The 25,933-nt window shown below is 33.0% G+C and overlaps 1 protein-coding gene across 1 annotated transcript; it reads right to left on the reverse strand.

Moving 5' to 3' along the window:
• Positions 1-5,776: 5,776 nt before the first annotated feature.
• LOC134687143 (soma ferritin-like) lies at positions 5,777-9,108 on the reverse strand. The gene is made up of 4 exons (XM_063547165.1): positions 8,828-9,108; positions 8,100-8,246; positions 6,957-7,082; positions 5,777-6,089 (listed from the first exon to the last, which is right to left on the reverse strand). The coding sequence occupies exons 1-4, from the start codon at positions 8,930-8,932 to the stop codon at positions 5,943-5,945; spliced, it is 525 nt and encodes a 174-aa protein (XP_063403235.1). The 5' UTR covers positions 8,933-9,108; the 3' UTR covers positions 5,777-5,942.
• Between the last annotated feature and the right edge of the window lie 16,825 nt (positions 9,109-25,933).

The following is a 25,933-nucleotide window of genomic DNA, read 5'->3' on the forward strand; positions in this document are numbered from 1 at the left end:
AAATATCTAAGCAATTTTGCCTAAACGAAGAAATAAAAGAACATGCATGGACCTAATAATTCAAGGTCAGATTTATTCAGCTTAGATTGGCTTCATCATGTGATCTGAAGACTATACTAAGCCAGAGACATATATATATGTCTCTGACTAAGCTGAAGGACACCTCAGGGTGCAGGAATTTCTCGCTAAATTGAAGAGTTAGACTTGTTGGTGACCTTCTGCTGTTGTTTTTCTATGGTTGGGTTGTTGTCTCTTTGACACATTCCCCATTTCCATTCTCAATTTTATTGTTATGCGCAGCGTGGCCGGCTACATGACACTATGATGACTATTCACTGAGACTTATAATAGTCCGACTCAGATATTTACAAGAATACAAAAATAATTGAAAGCGAATTTGGAGTGCATAATTTTTATTTTTATTTTTATTTTAAAAATCTATGTACTAATTAATAGGCTAATGATCCCATGAATCCTGATCCTAAGGTCACTAAAATTTGGTTTGACTCAACTGGTCTCTATGTGTTTTCTTGTTTCTACTTGGTACTGTAGCTTCTCTTTGTAGTTTCACATTGTTTACTTAGGTTACATTGCTTAGGTTCAGGATCGGAATTCTTCCGGACAGTTAGTGTTTCTTGGAATTGCCCTGCATGAACTCTTTCAATATTCTCCTAAAGCCGTATATTTGCTGTTATCTGGTATATCTCTTTTTATAGTAGTGTCTGGAGATCTATTGTGATGTTATGTATCTCCAGCTGTCTTAATTTCTTCTCGTTCCTGGTGGTGTCTTGTACAGCTATATTAGCACGGCCTGGGATCCAATATAGGGTAGTTTGAGGTTGTATGCCGCCTCTCAGGAGGGTCTCAAAGCTTTTCTTGATGTCTGTGATGGTGTCATGTAGTAAGTTCACTTCTAGTTGAGAGTCAAATGCCAACAGCTGTCAGGCTGTCTGATAGTATCTTTACTTCAATGAACTGTTCTTTAAGTGTGTAAATGCAGTATTCCAAAACCATAAGGCTAGCTACTAGTTCTGCTAAAAGTATGGAGCCTATGCTAGCTACTGGTCTTTTTAGTTTGTTCCTTCGGGTGGTTCTCAGTATATATTACTGACCCTGCTCAACATGGTCCTGGGTTTCCCTGACAGGAGCAATCTATGAATGCAATGGCTGTTGAATCAAAGCTTTCTCCTATCAGTTCTTGTACAATTTCTTTGCTTTGAGCAGTTTATTCTGCGGTTCTAGATCTGTTATTTGAGCTTCCCAATCGGCTCCAGTAAATTGGTGCTCTCATTATCATAAAATCCACTCCTGCCTTGTAGGTGAACTCAGACTCTATCAGTTAAATGTCTACTTTTGTTGGGTTTTTTTTGCATTTCGATGGCTTGATTTATAGCCTAAATGGAGATTCTTGGCGTTCATATGTATCATTGTTGGTAAGATACTCCTCCATCTGTTTGTGCGGCTATGTTTCTGGATTATATTTTTGCTATTTCTCGGACGGAGATTTCTTCCATTCGGAGGTCGATTAGTTGCATATTGCCCTCTCCTTCCCGTGATAGCTTCTCTCCCTGTTGCTCCTGGTAATCCGAGACACACTGATAACCCTTGTTGCTTTGAATAGCTTTCAGGTTTTTTTCAAATTTTCCATTGATGTTATCTGCCAAACTGGGCACACATATTCAATAATGAATCTTACCATGCTGTTTCAGATTTGAAGCAATTTTGTTCTTGAGATTTTCCTTTGAGGCCCTTTATTTCTTGTACTATAGGGGTCAAACCAATACTGTTAATAAATTGCTTCGTCGATCGCAGCTGGATACGACTGTAGAGATCAACTCTGAACAGTTGAGGCGAATATGTACCGATTATCAGGTTGTCTGCATATTGATATCGTAAACTGATATCAGCTGCGAGACATAATATGAAGGTTTTTGTCGAGTGAGTGCAGCGAACGAGATCAAAAAGCCTTCATATTATGTCGAGCAACAAAATAACTTTACTAAATTCTTCCATAGATATAAAGATGGCACTGGCTACGGTTACATGGAAATGTAACAATAATAAAAATATTATTGTTACATTGGAGACTAATTGCCGGAATGCAAAGTTGGGTAAGGAACAGATTAATTACGAATGTAACAATAATTATCAGGCTACAGTTACATTGCGTTATTGTTACATGAAAAACAGCAACGTACGCTAGATTTATTAAACTTAAATCTTCTATAGTTTTGTTGCTTAATTCTTTCATATGTACTAAATAATACTTGTTATAATGATAAATAATAAATATCATTATTCAACAAATGGTGTTTAAATAGTTTTAAGCATTAATGGTTTTGATGTTCTTAAAGATATACTACTTCAGATAAGTAGTGCCAAAGGCGAAAAATATAGTTCATGATGGTTTGTTGTTGAGAACTCGGGCTGAAAAAAGTGTGCCCTTCTCAGTATTTAACTGCACAGCTACTTTTATAACTGCCATTATACTTTGAACAATAGAAGAAGAGATTCCTGTTACCAATTTTGCATAGGGTGAAAACATTAAAACTTGGGATGCGTTTGAAACGAAACCGAAACAATATCAAAACACAAACCTGCAACTTCATATATACATCAAAAGCAAAGTTTGCTAACTGTGAACTTAAATACTATGAACTTCTGTATACATGTTACGGTGATGTATCCATTTTCCTTCTCGTCCATGGAAGACGTAATTTCGTTTCAAAATCAGATGGAGTTCACCCAAACCAAAGGTATTTTCCCCTTTTTTAACCAATATACCTACATACGAATATTGCTTGGAGTTGTTTCATCAAAAATTTGTCGGACTTGAACATGCTCTAAAAACCATTTCAATGGCTGGATATGTAGAAATTGTCATTGTAAATAAAAAAAAATGCGAGTATGGTCTTGAGGAAACGATGATAGTCCGTCGGAAGGGACGATAAATGGCTGACCCGTGTTAAGAGAGAGCCATTTCTCTTGCACGTTAAAGACACCCTTGTAGATTTCGAAAAAGAGTAGGCTAATGCTGCTACAAGGCAGCACTCGCACCCGCAAAGTGGAAAGGGATTACTATCAGTTGCAAAACTTGTTTCCCAATCCACTATAAATAAATATGTTTAAACTAAACTAAATAAAAAAAATCAAGAAATTGTATGTTATTATTGTATATATTGTATATAAATTAGCAATTTTACCTGACCATATCGGTAAATAGGTATTTAGTCGGATCTTAACACGTACTTGTGATTTGGTTAAAACCGGTTTTGTAAAATATAAGAAAAAATGTCGAAATGTTCGAGGGCTGTATCCTAGGCTGTTGGGTGATACGACCTTCATTTCACTGCCTCACGGCTTTGGTCCTGATAACGCTTCCTGTCATCTTTAGAACTACGTCCGAGATCATCTACCAGTACTCAATCATCGAGGCTAGCGGGATGCCAAGCTGACCAAACTGGCCCTGAAAGCAGCCGTTGTGAAGAAGTAAAGTCCAAAATAGTCAACAAACCAAAAACAACTCACCAAAACCAAGATGGCGGCCTCCATATTGCGACCTCCACTACTTGTTCCTGACCCACGGCATCAAAATATGATAAAGCTCACCAAACGTCTTCGGGCACCGAGCCGACCGTGCGAGGGCTGAAAAGCCAGTCAAGGTCGTTAAACACTTCCATATATATCGGATTAATTAGCTTCTCTTGATGATAAATTAATTGCGACATGAACCAGCGTTATCTAAATGGTAATCACAGACAGGGACCGGCAGGCAATTTTTAATTGTAGCTGAATTGAACGTTAAAACTATTTTCCACTATAAACGAATGTTACTTTATACAAATATAAGGACTTAGTTAGCTAAATCTACAAATTTGTTTAGATATTATGATTTTTTATTGCAATAGATTAATATGGTATATAAATTGAATGTCTTTAACTTTTATTATTATTAGTACATATTTCTAGCCCCATCGTTCATTTCTGGTTTTTTTTTTCATGTAACAATTACGCCATGTAACCGTAGCCTCAATTATTATTGTTTCATTCGTAATTAATCGGTTCCTTACCCAACAATGCATTCCGACAATTAGTCTCCAATGTAACGATAATATTTTTATTATTGTTACATTTCCATGTAACCGTAGCCAGTGCCTATAAAGATTTGGTTTTATCACGGTAGAATACTTATTTCAAACGATATAGCACATCCTTATTTATAGAGATCCTGTCTCATCGATCACTTCAATAAACCTTATCTTAATGGTTACCAATTCAACACTATATAAATGGATCTTTGAATATTGTTTTAACTTTTTATTGTTATCAGAGACATATAATACAATATTGTATTATATGTCTCTGTTGTTATAAATATTGATTTTGTTATCAGTAAATCAAAAGCAAACTAAATATTATTGTTTTATACATATGCACTTTTGTAGATCTACGATCAGTCAATACCTGTCTTGGCATTGCAGTCATGTTTCTCTCCGACTGTTTATGGCATCTTTGCACTAAATCCATTGGATGTTTACTGATTGTTAATTTATTCTTAGCTGGATGATTTTTTTTTTCATTAGTTGATATTGGCTTTTAAAAGCTGTCAATGACTAGTCTCAGATCTGAACTTGAGTGTCTTTTTGTTGTTGGGATGTACAAGTACACTGTTTTTGTTATATGTAGGTAATTCAAATCTTAATTTTGTATATAAATATTGGCATACTAGTACCCTTTAAACTCAGTAATTTGGTTATCACACATATATATCTAGATTTCACACCTTTTCTCTTATCGGAAAAATTTACTGATCAGATTGAAATGTATATTTTGCATTCATATAACCAGTTATCTCTTTTTCTGATTTAAAAGATTTCCTACCATTTTTTGGAGATCCCGAGACTGGTCCTTTCAAGTTCTTTCTTATTCTTTTATTAATAAACCACTATCCTGCCATCATGTTGAATCCTGCAATATTCTGTTTGTATGTAATGTGCCTGTACCAAGTGAGGAGCCTGTAAAGCAGTGGTTGTCATTTGCTGCTGTTAGTTTTCTTGTTTTACATGTCATTTCTGGATGCTATTGACTGCTTATTGTTGAATGCTGTATGGTAACATTTGTTGCTGTGTTATGCACTTGCTTTTCATTAATTTTTTCGAACATTTGTTATAAGGCTGTTAGTTTTCTTGTTTTACATGTCAGTTCTGGACCTTGTGTAGCTGACAATGGGCTATTGACTTTGCTTATTGTTGAAGACTGTATGGTAACATAATTGTCTCTTTGGCAATGGTACCACATCTTCCTTTTATATTTTACATAAATTGACCTACACAGAGTTATTTAATTTCAACTTCTTTGTATCTAGATCAGTGCTGCTACATGATGTACAAGTCAGAGTTTTGTAGTTTGGTCAATAATATTACCATGAAAAGGAGGAGTTACTAATTACTCCTCTCACTTGACAAAAGTCAATGTCCATTGTACTTAAAATTTCTTTGTCAGTCCATTAACTTCATAACAGAAAGCAAACAACCAACTTGAAATAACATATGAACACCAGAATATAACAGTACTGAAAGATGCAACCAAAATTTCTCACAGTCAATGTGTGTATCAAATACATATACCAGGGGTGTATTGGGAACTTTATTTCAATGTACCAGTAAGTTAAACTAGTCGACATGGCCATATTAAAGTTTGTGTGAGATAATGCCCTAGGAAAGAATCAAAATTCCAACCTTTCCAAAAACATATTAACACATAAAACAAGACATCATAAAATTCTTATTTCAATTTTTATTTTTATTTTCTCATTTTTTTCGGTCCAATTGTGACAATCTAAAAACATTAACTCAAAAAAGTCTTTATACATTTCATAGTAGATTTAAACAAATATAGTGAAGAAATTTTAATATATTTGGACCATAATCTGGTGGTAATGTTTAAGAGTCTCCGTTGATGCTCTCTTTGTCATACATGTACTCCCCAAGACCACTTCCAACACGTTTGAGCTGGGTGATGTGATCTGAGATTTCCTTGATGGCAGTAACTTGTTCTTCCAAGTATTCAGACTCCAGAAAATCACACATCTGAAATAAGATTAAAATGTATTTAGTCTTCTAGCTCAAAAAGTTTGATCCTTCAACTTGTCATTAATGAATATCTTCTAAAATTTATAATGTTTGCCAACCCTTTTCAAATATCATCAATAAATAAATGTTTCTATTATTTCGATACATACAGTCAGAAGTACTACTTGTACAAGAAATCAATAATATACTTATAAATGTAAATTAGTATCTTTGGATAATCTCCCCTTAATTTTCTCAAATTTATTTGTATTAGTAATTTTTTTTTTACAATCCCACAAAAATTCTAAAACTTTTAAGATGTAAAAACATATTCATCTTATAATTCCCTAGCAAGTCTGTTACTCCACTTAATTTCATGTAGCTAAGCAACTCAGTTAATTGGAACTCCTAAAAGTTATTTTTTAGCATATATGAGGGGGGATAGGACCTTAATCGGAACTCCGGGGCCGGTTGTTTTTAAGCTCGAGATTTCGGGATCCGGGGATTCTTATTACGAATCTGGAGACCTCAGGATTTCGTGTTTTAAAGCCCGGGATTTCTGGATCAGGACCCCTCCTACCCTCCCTCATATATGTACATAAATTTTATGTTTGCTTTATGGCATGTATGGAAATATCATGAACTTGTTATGTTTGGATCATAATTATAAAAGTGCAATTCTTCACCGATGAATTTTATTCACTATTACTATTAATAAGATCCTTTAATAAATTGTTATAAGTATTTCGCACAAACATATATTATATTTGATTTTAAATTAGTTTTTAACAGAAACTCGCATGTTTAATAACTATTTCTAAAAGTGCCTATAATGTATTGATATTTAGTGTAAATCATGATAATCATACATAAATAAATGTTTACCTGAGCATCATTATGTGAATCAGCTGTTTTGTGTAGATCCAATAGAGATTGATTGACACTCTTCTCCAAGGACAAAGCAACCTGCATAGCATCAAGGGCTGTTCCCCATTCATCTCTATCAGGTTTCTGTAAAACAATATACAATTTACTTATAAAATTGAGAAAGGAAATGGGGAATGTGACAAAGCGACAACAACTCAACCATAGAGCAGACAACAGTCGAAGACCACTAATGGGTCTTCAATGTAGCCATCATTTGCATTTGTCATGTCTGTAGCAAAGGTAACACATATAAATATCACCATTTTTTTGTTGTTCAAGTGAAACATCAGGTGCTGATCTTCACTATATAAATGCTCAGTATGCTGTCATACACTGGATCTTGTATCTTGATATATGAAGATGTGGTGTGAGTGCCAATGAGACAACTCTCCATCCAAATAACAATTTAAAAATTAAACCATTATAGGTTAAAGTACGGCCTTCAACACGGAGCCTTGGCTCACACCGAACAACAAGCTATAAAGGGCCCCAAAATTACTAGTGTAAAACCATTCAAACGGGAAAACCAACGGTCTAATCTATATAAACAAAACGAGAAACGAGAAACACGTATATATTACATAAACAAACGACAACTACTGTACATCAGATTCCTGACTTAGGACAGGTGCAAACATTTGCAGCGGGATTAAACGTTTTAATGGGCTTTGTATGTATCTGTCAATCATGTTCAAAACTAACGACTCTTTTAAATAGAATAATCTTTTCAAACTACAGCAAATTTTATTAACCAAACTTTCCCTCTTGTTTCTCGTTTTAGCATAAATTCAAATGGTAGATCATGTGTTTTTTAGAAATGAGTATATAAACAGTGATATTTATAATTTTATACAACTAAATTACAGTAAAGATAGAGGGCTTATGATGCATAAAAAAAGATAAAGCTGAATTGTTCTTAAGAATGTTGCCTGTATTATATATTTATGTTGCTTTGTGAATTGGTAGAGATGTTTTAAAATATGTATATGAGATTTTTCAATGAAACCACCAGGAAAACATTTATACAAAATTTGGTCTGCCAATCTCTGGTATACATGTACATACAGTGTATGTCATTGATTACAGCTGAAGTGAAAATACCTTTGTGTCCTGGAGAACAATTCTACCACCTCTCTTGTTCTGATATTTCATGAACTTTTCTGCATGTTCACGTTCTTCATCAGAAGATTTCTTGAAAAACTTGCTGAATCCTGGCAATGCCACATCATCACGGTCAAAGTAATATGACTGAAATATATAATAATATAAAATCAGTTAGGAATATACATGTTTAAATGATGTATTATAAGATCTTCTGGGGCCCTATTAGTATTTGGATGAATACAAAAACTTTCTTTACCTCACCTGCCCCCGAATTCAATATAAATGTAAATATAAAGTAGTTAAATTTTGTACTGTAAAAGGTCTTGATATAATCCTTACTTATTAAAAAAAATTGTCTCCCCTTTTAACATTTTCTCCTGTACATGCTGAACATAGATTTCAATTATTTTTTTATTGTCACTTAATCATTGGCATTGTATGAAATTTCAAAGCTAGATGCGACTATAATTAGTGTATTAAAATTTCGCTTGCGTCAATACAGGGTTTACCCAACTGATCACTCAGAGATCACGAGTTGACAAACGTGTAGGTCAAAAAGTAGAACTTTCAATCTATTACGCAGGTAATCGATTATTGTGTAAACAAGTATTAGCGTCGCCATTCGATATGACAATGAATGTTTTATAATTACATTGATATCTTATGTGTGCACATTGTCATCATATGTGTACATGTGTTACAATTTGTAAATGACCTTTACTCACCATTGACTGATAACAGTAACTGGCATACAACTCCATGTTGATTTGGCGATTGATTCCTGCTTCGCTCTCGATGTGGAAGTTCTGTCGTGGTTGACTTTGTGCCATTTTGATGTTTCTTGATGTTTTCAAATAAAAATATTTAAATGATGGTAAAAGTATAGATTCGAGTTAGTTTGCCCGTACGTTCACTGACGCAGCAACACAAAATTTCTCGATATGCTTCTTCCGGCAGTAAGCTCGTCCCTATATACTAACTTGTGACGTAGTTTCCAACCAATGACTATTGAGATTTTCGTCTTATCATATTATCATGTGACGGCAGATTAACCAAGCTTTATACACGAAATAACTACAATCTGAAAAAGAAATTCCAAATATAAACATTTTATATAAAGTTAAACTATAGAACTATTTAAATAAATCTATAAACAAAAAAAAATCCAAAAAAAAATCTGTTGTTGCTATGCTTCTTATATCACTTTTCGCAGAGATATATATGTTAATTATGACCCACAATTTCTGCTTTTCGCCGTTTAGGCAGAATTTCTACTGTCCCTAAAATGCATATATTTCCATTAAAATTTCCATTTGCCATATATATATATAACATGACCGCCACTTGCCTTAGATGAGGACGTTTCAGTCGGTATCGATCATATCATGCAAATGTCAAACTGAGACTGAAGCTCTAAAATTGTTTTGAACCGAGGTCTTCAACCAAAATACTTTGTGGCGTATTAACTGAGTAAGTTACCCTCTAGGATCATGTCAATTTCAAATTCTACTTTTTCAGTATTTTTTTCTTCCAAAAATATATGAAATATGATGATTTCTTTTCTCAAAGTGCGATTTAACATCCTCCCGTTCATATGCAATTTGATTCGTTCCAATAAATTTATTTTAGTTTGACGATGGCCTGGGTTGTCACAAACTTGTACTTTGCATTTGCTTTTCAAGCAAGTTGTGCCAATACAGCTTTCATACCGAATACGCAAATTTTCCATTTGGTCTTTGATGGAGAATACAACACAACCTTCAATATTCTGGATTCGCATCTTACTTGTATGTTATCTTTACCGCCACATTGTCTGTAAAGCTAAGGTTTATATATTTTATTTCATGTTTTTTCCAAGCATCTGATAGTGATACCCATTCATTGTTTGTGGAAATCATAAATGACCCTGGTCGCCCATACATAACATGTTCAAATCTCTATATCTCATTACTGTGCGCCATTCGGTAGCTGCAGAATAGTAACCCTTATGGTCCTTACTGTGTTTCTGAATTTTGCTGCGACTATATGTACTACCGCCGATCATCAATAAAGGGCTGCGCTTTAACGCATGATACGCCCGTTGTTCTTTTAACTTGTCTTTTATGCTTTAAATGAATTTATATGATCAACTAGAAATAGTGTGAGCCTAGTTATTGTCCCAAAATTGGAAAATCCCCCCTTTTTTAAGCATAAAAATTCATAAAACGGAAATGTAAAATCTGAAATTTATAAAAAATTGAAAGGGAGCTTTCATCAATAGATATAAACAATTCACCAAAGTTTCATGGACATTGGTGAAAGCCTTTTTAAGTTATTGTCCGAAGTGTTAAAAATCCCCCTTTTTTATGAATAAAGCCCCATAAATCCAAAACTTAAAATCGGAAATTTATAAAATTTAAAAGGGAGCTTACATCAATATATATAAACAATTCACCAAAGTTTCATGGACATTGGTGAAAGCCTATTTGAGTTATTGTCCGAAGTGTTGAAAATCCCCCCTTTTTTATGAATAAAGCCCCATCAATCCAAAACTTAAAATCTGAAATTAAAAAAAAAACGAAAGGGAGCTTACGTCAATAGATATAAACAATTCACTGAAGTTTCATGAAAATTGGTGATAGTGTTTTTGAGTTATTGTCCGAAGTGTGGACGGACGGACGGACGGACAACGGTATACCATAATACGTCCCGTCTAAAAGACGGGCGTATAAAAACATATAATAAGTACCAAAGAACTACGGTTCCGCAGCTAGCCATAGGGCTATCCTACGCAAAGGACATTGCAAAGATACTAGTACTAGTTTATAAAAAAAATCAATCCTTCAATTGCATATGATTGCAGAAATCATTATGGCATATTTCATCTGTTGAAAAAAAGTACAAAAAAAACTCATATGAAATTTAGAATGAAAGATGTAAACATTGTACTGAAAGTGTAAAGGTCATTTTCTAGAATACCCGTTCCACCTAAACATGTGACACGGTTATATAATTCGTCCTGACGTACTAAGTCGAATTGTTACTTAATACATTTAAAATGAGAAAGCAAAATCTTTGTCGTATATATAAGTAGCTTAATTATTTTTAAACATCACTAACTCTATCACGAGACACTGTTATGTATATATATATATAGAGATACGTAAATAGATATTGTTCGATCCTATATAAGAATAAGAATAAGAATAAGAATATTTTATTTCCAATTAAAGGGCCCTATAAAGAGCTTTCATGCTTTACATACAAGCACATATGATTAGACATAAATTAGAGACATATAATATATGTGTATCACTATATGATCGTTGAATTCATATAATTATCAATCTTTAACTTTAAGATAATGTGATTCACAAATCAAATACCCACGTATACACATCTAATGACCACGTTAAAGGTCGAATACAATAAAAGGAAATGTATGCCCCCATGCAGTGGTAGATACTTTTTTTTTGTCTCGGAGCGCTTAGCAATATATTTACTGTTTCATGAGTCTCGGTCATGAGTAGATGTGGTATGGTTGCCAATAAGATTATTATCCAACACTTTCTAAATGACACGAATGGGATGTTCGCATATAGGTGAACGAATGTGGCCGTCAACAATGAGACAAATCCATACCGATAGACCGACATGACACTGTAAAACAATTCTAACGAAAAAACCGACAACCCCAGATTTATGACAAAACAATATAGTATAACAAATATAACCTAAATGCTAAATTATATGCTCCTGACTCGGGAAATTAACAAATTGAATGCGGCGGGGTTAAAAATATTTATGAGCCCTCCCCATGGCCACAACTTAAAGTAATTTTGATCGATATCAAATCGGTTGTCGTACTTTATTCAATGGAACACACGTTCTGTTGTAAATTGTTTGGTCCGTATTATTTAAAATCATCAACCGTGAATTAAGAAAGTAATTTAATAATTTATAAAATATATATATAGTATACACTATTTAAACAAACATATCCGGGTTTTTTTCTGACTAGGATGTAGAAAAGGTACACTACGTTATCCATGCATGTGACGTTATTCTTGATGTTTCGTCATTATTGGTCACACTCTCTGAGGTCACGTTCGTATGTAATCATTTCATATAAATAATTGATGTTGGTCATGGAGTCTAGCCACGTGCCAATGTGACTGTCTTGTGTCTTTAGTATAGCCATACTGTATAAGTTAAGGTTCAAGATATTGATAATGTTCAAGTATGTATTGCAACATATTGGGATTGTCTGATACTGTTCGATCCTATTTAGATAAAGGATCAACGTGCATGACAAGTAATGAAGTGTTGTGATAACAATACAATAGACATGAGAGAACGTAGGCAATTGCGAATTTTTTTTAAAGAGGGAGTTAAAAGTAAGCTTTTAGTTTTATGTAAGAGAATAACAAAAAAAAAGTATTTATAATAGCTCAACCCCTTCAGACTGAAACAAAATATCATGCCAAGAAATCCTAGCTAAAAATTCCGGTGGACCTCCTACGGCACCCATTTGTAGATACAGATTTAATTTCATTCAAGAAATTAATTTATGAACTTTATATACGTGTCGTTAAGAACACGACCATATACCAAATGGTCAATATTAATCATCCATGTAATTTGTTCTATGAGATATTTGCAGAATTTCAAAGGAGTCAATTTCTTGGCATGCCATGCAGCGATATTTTAAAAATAAAGGTTCATCAACAATAGTTTCATGGCTGAAAAAGATAAAGAAACGTCATGCTTTATCTTCTGTTGTAGAATTAGGTCTTCTGATAGTCTGTAACAAAACGAATTCACTGCTTATGCTCAGTGGACATCTTAATTGTAAGGGTAAAGTAAGAATATTAACAGTTTTGTAGATTTCAACCTTACCAAGTAGTTGTCATTGAAACGATCAGTTTTGGACCCAAGTCTGTTTTTATTTTACATTAACGACATACCAGTTGGGCTAAATTCCCCCATACGCCTTTTTGCAGATGACACCATTGCATATCTGGTAATAAAATCAAACAGTGATTGTGGAGCCATTCAAAAAGACCTCAACACACTAGGCATTTGGGAAAATACATGGAAAATGGCCTTCCATCCGTCATGTTCATCAGCCGAAATAAAAATCCGTTCGCATATAATTACACTTTACATGTCCACATTCTTGAACATGCTGATAAGGCAAAATACCTACATTTGTAGGTGTGACAATTCAATCAAACTTAAAATGGCATAGTAACATAAACAACATCTGTTATAAAGCCAACAGCACTCTAGGTTTTCTTCGAAGGAATCTTAACATCAGTTCAACCTCAGTAAAGGAACAGGCATATAAATCTTTAGTTAGACCGTCACTAGAATATGCCTGTTCAGTTTGGGACCCTTAATTTACTGAGGATATTTACAAAATAAAAAAAGTACGAAGAAGGGCTGCTAGATATGTCACTAACCGACACAGAAACACCTCAAGCGTTAGTGACATGATAGATTATTTAAAATGGAGCGACCTCGCACACAGAAAAAACAGATGCACGCCTGAAGAAGATGTGGTATGATTGCCAATGAGACAACTGTCCAAGAGAGACTAAAATGACACGGACATTCATAACTAAAGGTCATCGTACGGCCTTCAACAATGAGCAAAGCCCATACCGCATAGTTAGCTATAAAAGGCTCCGATAAGACAATGTAAAACAATTTAAACGAGAAAACAAACGGCCTTATTTATGTAAAAAAAAATGAACTAGTCTAAACAAGCCGGGAAAATGTTCAACAACACAGTAGATAACTATAGTAGATTTCGGTTTAACAAAAACAGACTTTTGTCACAGGTTGTTATTACAACATTATTTTTTATACTTAATGTTTAGATATGTTATGTTAAATAGTAATGATTTCCTGTCTATATAGATTAAGGGCATGTATTTTCGATGTATGAGTGGGATGATGCAGGTCCATTCTGACTACATACAATATATGCAATAGGAAAGAAATATCAGCATTTTAAAATAAACCCTTGATAAGAATAATACTATAATAATAATAATAAATAGAGACCTCATGCAAGAACTTCATCACTAAGAAGTTTTCGTCAAACTTTTCAAATGCTCCTATTTTTCGAGACATATTTTATTAGTTACACTATACTTTAATCAGATTTTTTCGCTAAATGTTTCAATGGAAGCAAACCGGCAGTTTCACTTTCATCCTTTCTCTTAAGATTCCCTATTCTAAAGATGAAGTGCTGCGGTGGTTTAATTTAGGACTTGTTACTGTTCTTTCTAAACAAAACAAAACTTGAGAAGGTTGTCAGATAGAAGTGAAATGTAAATTAAAAGACGGAAGTTAGAGAATGGCTTATGATAGAAAACAAGACAGAGGTAAGATGGGCTAAGGGGATCCGGAGTTCGATTATTTAGCTGACTTTTAAGTATTTTAATGATAAAATCTTGAAAATGGTTGAATCTGTAAATCATAGAAACTAGTGTCACTGAAGTTGAATTTGGATTTAAGATTAATTTAGATTAACGAATTCAGACTACAAATGTATATTGTTATGCATTAGTTTGTGTATACTTTCAATCGATTAATATGTAAAATAATTTTAATATTGTCAAATATTTGTATATAAATTAAATCAGGGCAGGTTTGTTTGTCTTATGAATTAGTTATATGGGTTGACCATGATTGTGACAAAAATTAAGCTTGATATGAGAAAGGTATTGAGAACTTTTATATTGTTTCGGTCGAATGATAGACTTAATTAAATTTTGGCATACAAACTGCTGCTTTGGCAACTTTTAGAAAAAAAAGTTGGAATTTGGATTCATTTTACACTGACCAAAGAGAAATGTTAAAAGCACAACAAGAACATGACAATGAATAGTACACGTATGCCCCATCCGCACACTCGTTTTCTTTGTTCAGTGGACCAAGAAAATGGAGTAAAATCTCTAATTTGGCATTAAAATTAGAAAGATCATATCATAGGGAACATCTGTACTAAGTTTCATGTTGATTGGACTTTAACTCTATCAAAAACTACCTAGACCAAAAACTTTAACCTGAAGCGGGACTAACGAACGAACGTACGGACGGACGCACAGACCAGACAACATAAAGTTCATAAAAGAGGGACGAAAGATTCTAAAGGGAGTCATAAATGAGCTATTAAAAACTGCTCAGCTGATAATTTTATAGCGGAGGACTGCTCTCAAAAATAGTATTATAAGGAATGTTAATAATCTTTTTTTTTTAATGCCGCATGTTTTTTTTATTGTTTAATGTCTGGTCGTTTTGTCATTAATATGCCTGGCTGGCTGTCTGTTTATTTGTTTAATTTTAGTGTTTGTATTGATTTGTTTATTTAGTAACTATATCCTTTTCTTTGGATTTTAGGCTAATAAAATTCTTATTCTTATTCTTAAAATTTTTATTCTTATTCCTAAAAGAGGGACGAAAGATACCAAAGGGACAGTCAAACTCATAAATCTAAAACAAACTGACAACGCCATTGCTTAAAATGAAAAAGACAGACAAACAATAGTACACATGACACAACATAGAAAACTTAAGAATAAACAACATGAACCCCACCAAAAACTAGGGGTGATCTCAGGTGTCTCGGAAGGGTTTACAGATCCTGCTCCACATGTTCTCAACAGTTCATAGAATAGAATAGAATAGAATATTTTTATTTCCCAAATTACAGGGCCCATAAAGGGCATAAAATCAGATACAATTGATTTACATATTAATTAGTAACAACAGCAATAATAGAGGCATATACATATATAATTGGATTATAAGCATTGGTCAGAATCAAGCTATAAAAAACCACATATATATTGTGAATAAAAGAATAATAAAATTACATTATACATGCATATGTATTTATTTTCGAATTATTTACTTGACTAAATGTCAGTGTTCATGCCTGATCTCCTTAATTCAAAACAGTCACAAATATAACAACCCAGTTTTTCCATAAGAGTAACATTTTCTTGGGTCAAGAGTCATAAAAATTTAGAAGATTTATTTAAGTTTATAAAATTATAACAATTGTTAGAAATGTCTTGAAAAAAATCGTCCCTTTGAATATCATAAAGAGGGCATTCTAATAAAAATGAAGCTCATCTTCAACTTTACCAAGTGAGCAATTAGTACAAAGACGCTCAGATCTTTCTATATGCTTTTTTAAATATCTGTCTGTCTCAATTTTTAAAGAGTGAGCACTTATTCTTAATTTACCAAACTGATTGCACAAAGATACAAATAGAGGTAGCGATGATGTGGTCAAATATATAGTAAGTCTGCACCTATACTGATAACTATTAAGATATTTTCATTGATTCGATCAGAATAAAAGCTTAAACGGTCTACTTACCGATCGACGAATTCCTGCAAGACAACGTGTATTGTTGTAACCGTGGTATTCTATTGAGTGTTTATGACGTTGCTGACACGGCGCTATTTCACCAATTTTACGTGGTCAATATGACGTTCATGACACAGCTCTGTATTGACATATTTGTTTTTAATCTCCCTTCATGCTTTTGTCTCTCTTTCAATACTTTGGTATTGATTTTACCAAATAATGACTAGATTTGGACCACAGGCTACGGTAGCGATGTCGTAATAACGACATGTTATGTCGAAATTACGACATGCTATGTCGTAATAACGACATAAAAAAAAAATTTTGAATGGCCCTTATCGGCTTCCGTATTTTTAAACATATATATAAATTTTTCTTCATCAGACAAGTTTAAAAACATATCATTATGACACAATATATCAATAAAAAGAGCATGTCTTAGATCTTCATACAAGGGACAATTTAAAAGTACATGTTTTTCATCCTCTAAAATATTGCAGTTAAAACAGACTCTTTCGTCTAGATTTTTTCTTTCATATCGACCAGTTTCAATTTTTAATGGTGCTACACCACATCTAAACTTTGAAAAAGCACTACGATGGCGCTGTGGCATTTTTTGTAGCAAATATTGCTCAGTGTTATAAGTATGTTTAAAAAGTTTATATGTTCTCAATTTACAACCGGTACTATATGAAAAAATTCTGGTACACCAGTCTTTTTTATATTTATCAAACATTTTCTCTTCTAACTGAGATATACTATAACTATCAAGAAAATTTTCATTTATTTTACAATATCTTTCAAAATCAAATGATTTCAACATCTCCATAACTTTGAGTAAGGGTGAAAACTAGTAGCTACTTAGTCGAAATATTTGTCTATTATAGGTTTGACATTGCCTGTTATTATATGAACTAGAATATTAAAAAATGTGACTCAGCAGCTTTTTCAATCTGGTTGCATACTTACATCAACTTATATATTCTATCGTTCAAACTATGCGGCATCTAATATTTGCCGCTGGACTGTGAATCAATCAATGACAAACATTGACACATTCTTATTGTATTTATTGGTTCAATTAAATGAAGATCGAATCAATTTTACTAAACAAATATTAAATAGATTTTACATGCTGTCCCGATTTTTGCCAAATTATATATTCTTTTTTGGGGTAACATTTTAAAAAAGTTGAAGAAAAGAACTACTTAACTTGACCATTTGGAGAGAGGAGAAACAGATAAAATATCAATCTAAGTCTTTTCAGACTGACAAAACATGCCTCGCGTTAAGCATCACTTAAGAAGAAGAAAAAAATCTGAACTGGTATCGTTAAAAAGAGGGACGAACGATACCAGAGGGACAGTCAAGCTCATAAATCGAAAATAAACTGACAACGCCATGGCTAAAAATGAAAAAAGACCAACAGACACACGATAGCACACATGACGCAACATAGAAAACTAAATAATAAGCAACACGTACGAATCCCACCAAAAAGTAGGGGTGATCTCATGTGCTCCGGAAGCCCGGGTAAGCAGATCCTACTCCAAGTGTGACCCCCGTCGTGTTGCTCATGTTATTAAGTACCATTCCACCTAAAATTCATGCAAAGGGTGATTCACTGATAGTTGCAAAATTAGATCTTATGGGGTTCTATTGTTTTCTTTCAGGGAATAAGTGAAAAAAATGAAAAAAATATCACTGTTTTGCTTTTTGGTTGCTATGGTAACCGTGCTGTCATAAAGTACCTAGTTATTTGGCCCTGAAAACCTGAAATTTGCCATATTTTCTTGATCTCTTTCACCCTTATTTCGAAGTAACTTGAAATATATAACAATATAATGTTGAAGTTGAAGACATGTTCTTAATATGTAAGTATATGAGGAGCGGGAAACAGTTCTTCAAATTATGTTTCCATGGCAACCAAATTACCAAATTTTGCATCCAGAAGAAAAATTGAAAATAATCAGTCGATTTTCAATATCAATTATCTCCCATGAACAGACTGATATTTAAAATCTGTTTTGAAGCAATTGTTCATTAGACCCTTGTCTATAAAACATATAAAAAATAAACATTTGTAGCCTCCTATAGATTTTTTCTTGAATTCTGTTTTAGACAGCCTTTTCCATTGTTCCTTTTACATATATTGATCTAGATTATTTTTTTAAGTATATTTAATTATAGTATGCTTGTCAAAGTGCTATATTGTTAGGTCCGATAAATAGTCTAATTTGGTAGGTCACAAAGGGAAGGGGATTGTAGTTAAATTATTATATTTTAGATCTAAACATAATTTTCCAAAGCATTTTCATTGTTAAAGAGAGACAACTACATTCTAGTTAGTCATTGTTCTAATGGCAGCATCGATTACTTCCCTTAGTTCATAAAATTCTTTTCAATGTGTTTACTCCTCCCTCGTTTCACTTTGTAATACGACATTAAAAAGAAAATAAGAAAAAGAAAGAAAGAAATAAGACAACTGATCGGTCAAAAGAAATATCAGCACACGAATTGTAATTGCTCACCGATATATCTAACATGCAATTGTTTAGGTAATCCATTTTTTGTGTTTAGATAATGGAGAATGATTCCGTTTATTGAAGGACATTGAACAAGATACGTTTTCGAAATATTTCATGGGATATATGATTTAAAATATTTGAACGGGAATTTTGTTATAACTGCATGCAGTTATATATGTGTCATTAAGTATCGCGGCAATTAAAAGTTGTAGTAGAGTTGTAGATTTTTAGCATACATGTAACTGAACATATGTAGTTTTAAGAATATAGAATAGAAAAAAAATTGTTTTTAATATTGACAATCCGAGCAAGTAAAACACGGATCTATCAGTAATTTCATACTAGCCTATGCCATATACTCCTGTCCAGAAACATAATTGCTTCGGTAAAGTTACATTTTTGTATCTGTGCTTTGCTAAAATATATAGGCCTTCCTACGCGAATTTCAAAGTTTAATACCTATGTTTAGTATATTTGTTACATTGCACATGTATGCAATAAAGACGTTACTGCTAACAAAGGAGCTTCTTTTAAATAAAAAGAATATTAGTCCTGTAAACTGCGGGAATAGTAGAAACAAATGAATGAACCAATCTTTGACTTTTCAATTCCCATATGAACTATCAACGGAAATCATTCGTCTCAACTCGGCCGATTCCGTACCCTCATCTGAGAGTAGCGGATTCTACCGAGGATTGCCGAATGCAACGGAAATATGTGTGTATTCATTTCAAATATGCATATAAAGGAAACCCGCTGTCTATCATCGAAAATTTAAAATGCACCTCTCATCGCGGACTACACTGTAGTTAATTGGCTGTTTCGCGAATTTGAAGAATATTTCGCATCTGCATGGTGCTTGAAAATTGGTACTGTTCATGTAATTAAAACAAAATCTTAAGTATGCTATTTGATTGCCAATGAGAGGTTTCTATTTCTGTCTTGATCCAGAAAATTATTAAATAAAAAACAAGCAGTGATTATATATATGAAACAAGCATAACATTATATGTATTTAAACGAAAAATGCTTTTGTGGTTCTAGAAAATACCAAACCTATAGTTTCCAGTAAATCACAAATTTAAAACCATGCGTTTTTAACATCAGATAACTATTACTTCCAAAGATTTTGATTTGTCAGGTTGATGCTCATTTATCAAAAAGAACAAAATTAGAGTATCTATAATACTAAAATTACGAAGTCCAATTTTTCAGCCGTCATCACGTATAATAAAAACGACGAATCAAAGAATTCAACTTTATATATCACTAATATAGTACAAAGGTGTAGATTGAAAATTACACCACTCCAGGCCCTTTTGTTTTCCACGTAATTAATATTGCCAATAATTAAGAAGTTCCGGGTCGAGTCCGATACCGATACCAATAGTATATTCACCTGTTACCTATTACCTAATCTGTACGTTCCGCATCTGACAGGCGCACCACCAAACGGTGTATTCAGGGTTAATATGCTATATACACGGGTCATAATCACAGGGTTGACACTACTAAATTGCCAAATAGCTACCTATTGTAGTATTTTAATCAGTAAGACTTTCTAAGATAACAAGACTAAAAATGAGGAACAGTTTTCTATTTGTTAGTGGGCATACATGACGTAAAACAGCGAATCAAAGAATTCATCTTTATTTATAACTAATATAGGACAATGTTGTTGATTAAAAAATACTCCATTCCAGGACCTTTTGTTTTCCAAATAATTAATATTACCAATAATTGATAAGTTCCAGTTCGACGGGTTCAAACAGAAAGATTTGAAAGCAGAGAAAAACTGTTTATCTTATAATCGGCATGACTTTATCAGATGACAATAGTACTAATAATAAAATAAGGCTTGCGCATAGTTATATACCTTAATTCAGTCACGGACCCGCGATATCACGGGTATATGGAACGCCATGACTGCCCTATGTTGATGATCATCATTATATGCAAGGGTCAAAGCATTAAATACATTTGTCGGAACATTATATGCAGTGGTTATATAACTTAAAACATCATATGCAGTCGTACCAACATGATATGCAGTTGTCAAAACATTTTATTATGTGGTCATAACATTATATGCAGTCGTGGTGGCATTATATGCAGTGGTCACAACATTACATACAGTGGTCACAACATTATGTATACAGTCGTGATAGCATTATATGCAGTGGTTACAACTGTTATACGTGTTTTGTTGATATAGGTAACAATCAGTGATGGTGATGATGACGATTGATGTGGTGGTTCAGATTCGGTAAATTTTGTAAATGTTTTCACGGCAATTTCCGAATCCAGTCATAATTGATAATACTCCGCATACAGAATGAAACAGTTATTGAATGCGTGTTAATTAGGCAATTCGATTGAAAACTTTATCATAAAACAATAACGCCTGCTATTTCTGCAAAATGGACAGACATTATTTAACCATTTAGGGGTAGTTTATTCGAGATAATGACGAAAGTCATCATGTGCGCTCGAATTAAAACAGTTCAATAAATACGAATATATGGAGATTTTAATGATTTTTTTTGTATTCAACAGTCTATGGAAGAAGCAAATCGATAAAAACGTTTCTTACTGGTATATGAAAAAGCGACATCGTCTAATATGAATTGTAAATATGCAGACATGCGGATAAAGTTTTTTTTTCGGCAACGAAAATTTAAGAAAATACATATGCTTAAACATATTATTCAAATACAAACAATATTTAAGTCTAAAAATAATTAAAAGGTAGCTAAAATAGTTTATGTCCGTGTAAAATTTGAAGTGCTGTGGTTTTTCTTATGTACATAAACACACAAATGCTATAAGTTATAATATGAATGCGATACTTTTAAAATATGATAGCAGTATTTTTTATATGTCATTACACGTGGTATTGTATGTTAATTAGCAGTTTTATGGGTTAGCTAAATGTAAAAAAAATATTTTGGTAGCATCTTTCCAATTTCTTTATTGGTTTTTGAAGAAATATTACATAAAAAAAAATGTCGAATCAACTCAATTGTCGAATACTGTACCATATTCAAATCAATCAAACAAAGGTTTCATAAACATAATATCTAATTAAATAGCCAAGTTTCATATGATGGAACATTAAACGAGTTATTCATTGAATTCAATGATATTCTGGTACCGTTCCTACAGGAAATATTCAATAGGATATTAGCGTCAGGACATTTACCGAAATCTTTGGCACTCGCAGTCTTAATTCCTGTTATTAAACAAGGTTACTCGTCCGATGCAGCAACTAACGTGGAATCAGTTGGTCAGTAATTTAGCCAAAGTGTTTACATCTATTATAAATTCAAAGCTTATGTAATAGTCTGAGATTAATAATATCATCACCGATGCACAAGTCAATCAGAACATGGTTCATGGATTCTAGCTCTCGATACTTTCGAATTTAAAATAGACTGAACACGGGTAAAGAACGATTACAAACGCTCACGCACGATAAATAACCCCAAAAAAATCAAATAAGTGGATTATTTTTGGTCAAAAATTTTAAATTATTACTTTTAAAATTTTGTAAAATTCTTCCCTCAAGTGCTTGTTTTGGCCAAAATTGATATTCTCAGCATGACCGTAAATTTATCATTTAAAGTTGTCAGAAACTAATTCTTGTTTGTCGATCAAGTGGACACCTATGTAGAAATATGTAGTTATCAAAAATAACCAGCTGGATAGAAATTTATTTTACTTGCCCTTTAACCCTACCCTTCAAAGGTTCGTGCTATGTTGAACATTAGTACTTTTAACCTGTACATTGTACCATACATTTCGTGTCACTGTTTGGAATGCGAGTGGTTAACTCATTGACAGATACTAATTGAATTCTTTTTACTAAATTATACTAAAGTTTTCTTTATAAAGGTGAGATTTTTAGATAAAATTCTCTTGCTTGTTTGAAATAAAATCAAAATGTAATTTAAGAATGCTATTGCATGCTAACACCCATTACAATGACGGTATGTTGGGAGCTGCATACGAAAGTGAAACAAGTGATTTGTACAACTCATCTCTAACAGCTAATATTTATATATTTTGTTGACAAATTATCTTCTGTGATCATTTTCATATACTGACAGATAATCTTGTTACAAGGATATAGATTACATACGTATCTTTTATCTATTTCGTTGTATTATTATTTTCACGGGCGTATGAAACACTTTCTTGAATAAATAAGCTTTGATCGTTGATTCGGATCACAAAATAACAAACTTAGCTCCCGTTAGTTTATTATGCATTTTGTAAGAATTTACCAAGTGTTATCTTTATAAACATCCTTGTGTAAACGAAAATAGAGAAATGCATGCATATAAAAATACTTTTATTAAAATGTTAGCACAATTATTTTTCCTTTGAATATATGTAGATTTTAAATCTAAATTTCCAATAACAACAATTACTATTTTAATCTAAAACTAGTTGAACAATAACAATCCCTTCAGTAAAAGTTTGATAATAGGACTGGCGTTGGTGCTAGAGGCGGATAAACATTCTTGTGTAAATGAATAAGAAATGCATACATTTATAAAATTGTTACATATAAAAATAACACCATCCGCCTCTTAGCACCAACTGCTATCAACGCCCTTTTTCTGCAGAGATTGCTTTTGTTTTAACTAGTTTTAGATCAAAATAGTTGTTATTGGACATTAAGAATTTCCAAAGACACAAAATTTAATTCATAAGAATTCGAAATTTGCACATATTCACAACAGTGTATATTGCAATTGTACATGTAAAGAAAACGTTTTCTTATAAATATATATATATATATAACTGCATCAGTACAAGTTTTTATTCGGGAAACAAAAAGCTGATTTTTTTAGGTTCTTCTTTTTGAAAACATCTCAAACAGCAGTCTAGAATTCATTTTACAGCAGATTTCATTGAGTGTAAAAAAAAACCACAATCGGTTTAAATCGTAATTTATTTTATTGAGGTTTCAAAATTATATTAGAAAGCTTAAATTAAGTGATAATATAAGGAAGTCGTCGTTTCATTGCAGAGAAATACACTTTCTTTTAAAGCGCTGTAAAATTTAAAAAAAAGGGGGGCTATTTCGTGAACGAAAAATATGATAATCAATATCAATTACCCGTATATTAGTTGCCTTTATAAAATGGCAACCCGAGCTATGAACTGTTTGAAATGGATTGAGAAAAAGAAACATATTTTAAGATCAGCTTTATTTTGCAAAACTGGTAGGAAAAATGAATATCAAGACAATGATATACTTTACCTATTTCTTTTGAATTAGATGTATAGGAAAAATCAAATTCAACACACATGCTTTCTTTATTGAGAATAAAGAACGAGATTTATAACAAATTTACTTAAATTATAGGTTCAGCGCTCATTACGCAAGAATCACAATTCTAGTTTTCTATATCATGTCTGTAATATTTTTCGTATTAATATGTTATTATGTACTATAATTGGCTGGTTAGGCCGTCTTTAAAATAATAAAGCGGAGAAACTAAAAAACAACAAAATTCGTGAGAACAAAAACGGTGCATTGTAAATATATAGTGGCCGTGGAAAAAAACCCGGTATGTTTAGGACTGAGAACAAACCCGGTATGTAGGGATCGTAAGAACAAAACACGAATGTATAGGACCGTAAGAACTAACCCGGTATGAAGTGGTTGTGAAAACAAACCCGGTATGAAGTGGTTGTGAAAACAAACCCGGTATGTAGGGGTTGTCAGAACAATACTGGTATGTGGGGTTTGAGAGAACAATATCATTATGTATGGGTCGTGAGAATAAAACCGGTATGTATAAGAGCATGAGAACAAATCCGATATGTAGGGGATCGTGAGAACAAAACCTGTATGTATATAGGACCGTGGGAACAAACCCGGTATGAAGTGGTTGTGAGACCAAAATCGGTATGTAGGGGTTATGAGAACAAAACCATGATATATGGATTGTGAGAACAAAATCGGTTTGTATAGGTGTTGAGAGAACAAAGCCAGTTAGAAAGGGTTGTGAGAACAAAACCGCTATATAAGGGGTTGTGAGTGAAAAGCTGGTGTTTAGAGGTTGTGAGAACAAAACCAGTGTTTAGCATTAAAGGGTTGTGAGAACAAAACTGGTGTGTAGAGGTTGTGAGAACAAAACCAGTATATAGCATTAAAGGGTTGTGAAAACAAAACTGGTGTGTAGAGGATGTGAGAACAAAACCAGTATATAGCATTAAAGGGTTGTGAGAGAAAAAAACTGTATATAGCATTAAAGGGTTTTGAGAACAAAACCTGTATATAGGGTTGGGCGCAAATACAGTATGTAGTGGTTCAGAGAACAAAACAGGTTTGGAGTGGTTCAGATAACAAAACAGGTTCGTAGTGGTTCAGAGAACAAAACAGGTTCGTAGTGGTTCAGAGAACAAACCAGGTTTGTAGTGGTTCAGAGAACAAAACCGGTTCGTAGTGGTTCAGAGAACAACACAGGTTTGTAGTGGTTCAGAGAACAAAACAGGATTGTAGTGGTTCAGAGAACAAAACAGGTTTGTAGTGGTTCAGAGAACAAAACAGGTTCGTAGTGGTTCAGAGAACAAAACAGGTTCGTAGTGGTTCAGAGAACAAACCATGTTAATTTGTAGTGGTTCAGAGAACAAAACAGGTATATGTAGGGGTTTTAATGACAAAACTGCATCTGACCAGAAACAAAATTGTGATGTTCTGGTTCTTTGACATTAACCTTATATTTTGCTTCCTCTGCATGTTTCGTATAGTGATACGCAATATTTAACGAGAAATGACATTACATTAAATAGACAGTTAATATAGATAAGCTGACATAAACAATATACTGTATGTACCTATATATGTTCGACTTGAAAGAGAACATGAGAATTGTTTGATGAAACGAGATATTACGGTCGTAGATAATTGTAAT

Source organism: Mytilus trossulus, chromosome 10, assembly GCF_036588685.1.
Source record: "Mytilus trossulus isolate FHL-02 chromosome 10, PNRI_Mtr1.1.1.hap1, whole genome shotgun sequence".
NCBI lineage: Eukaryota > Metazoa > Mollusca > Bivalvia > Mytilida > Mytilidae > Mytilus > Mytilus trossulus.

What these genes read in the sequence shown, in the direction of transcription:
- LOC134687143 (XM_063547165.1), bottom strand. Translation starts at nt 8,932, where the DNA reads ATGGCACAAAGTCAACCACGACAGAACTTCCACATCGAGAGCGAAGCA. An exon ending in TTGTTCTCCAGGACACAAAG is followed by an intron (nt 7,083 to 8,099) that starts GTATTTTCACTT and finishes ATTGTTTTACAG; the next exon opens with AAACCTGATAGAGATGAATG. An exon ending in ATTCACATAATGATGCTCAG is followed by an intron (nt 6,090 to 6,956) that starts GTAAACATTTAT and finishes ATCTTATTTCAG; the next exon opens with ATGTGTGATTTTCTGGAGTC.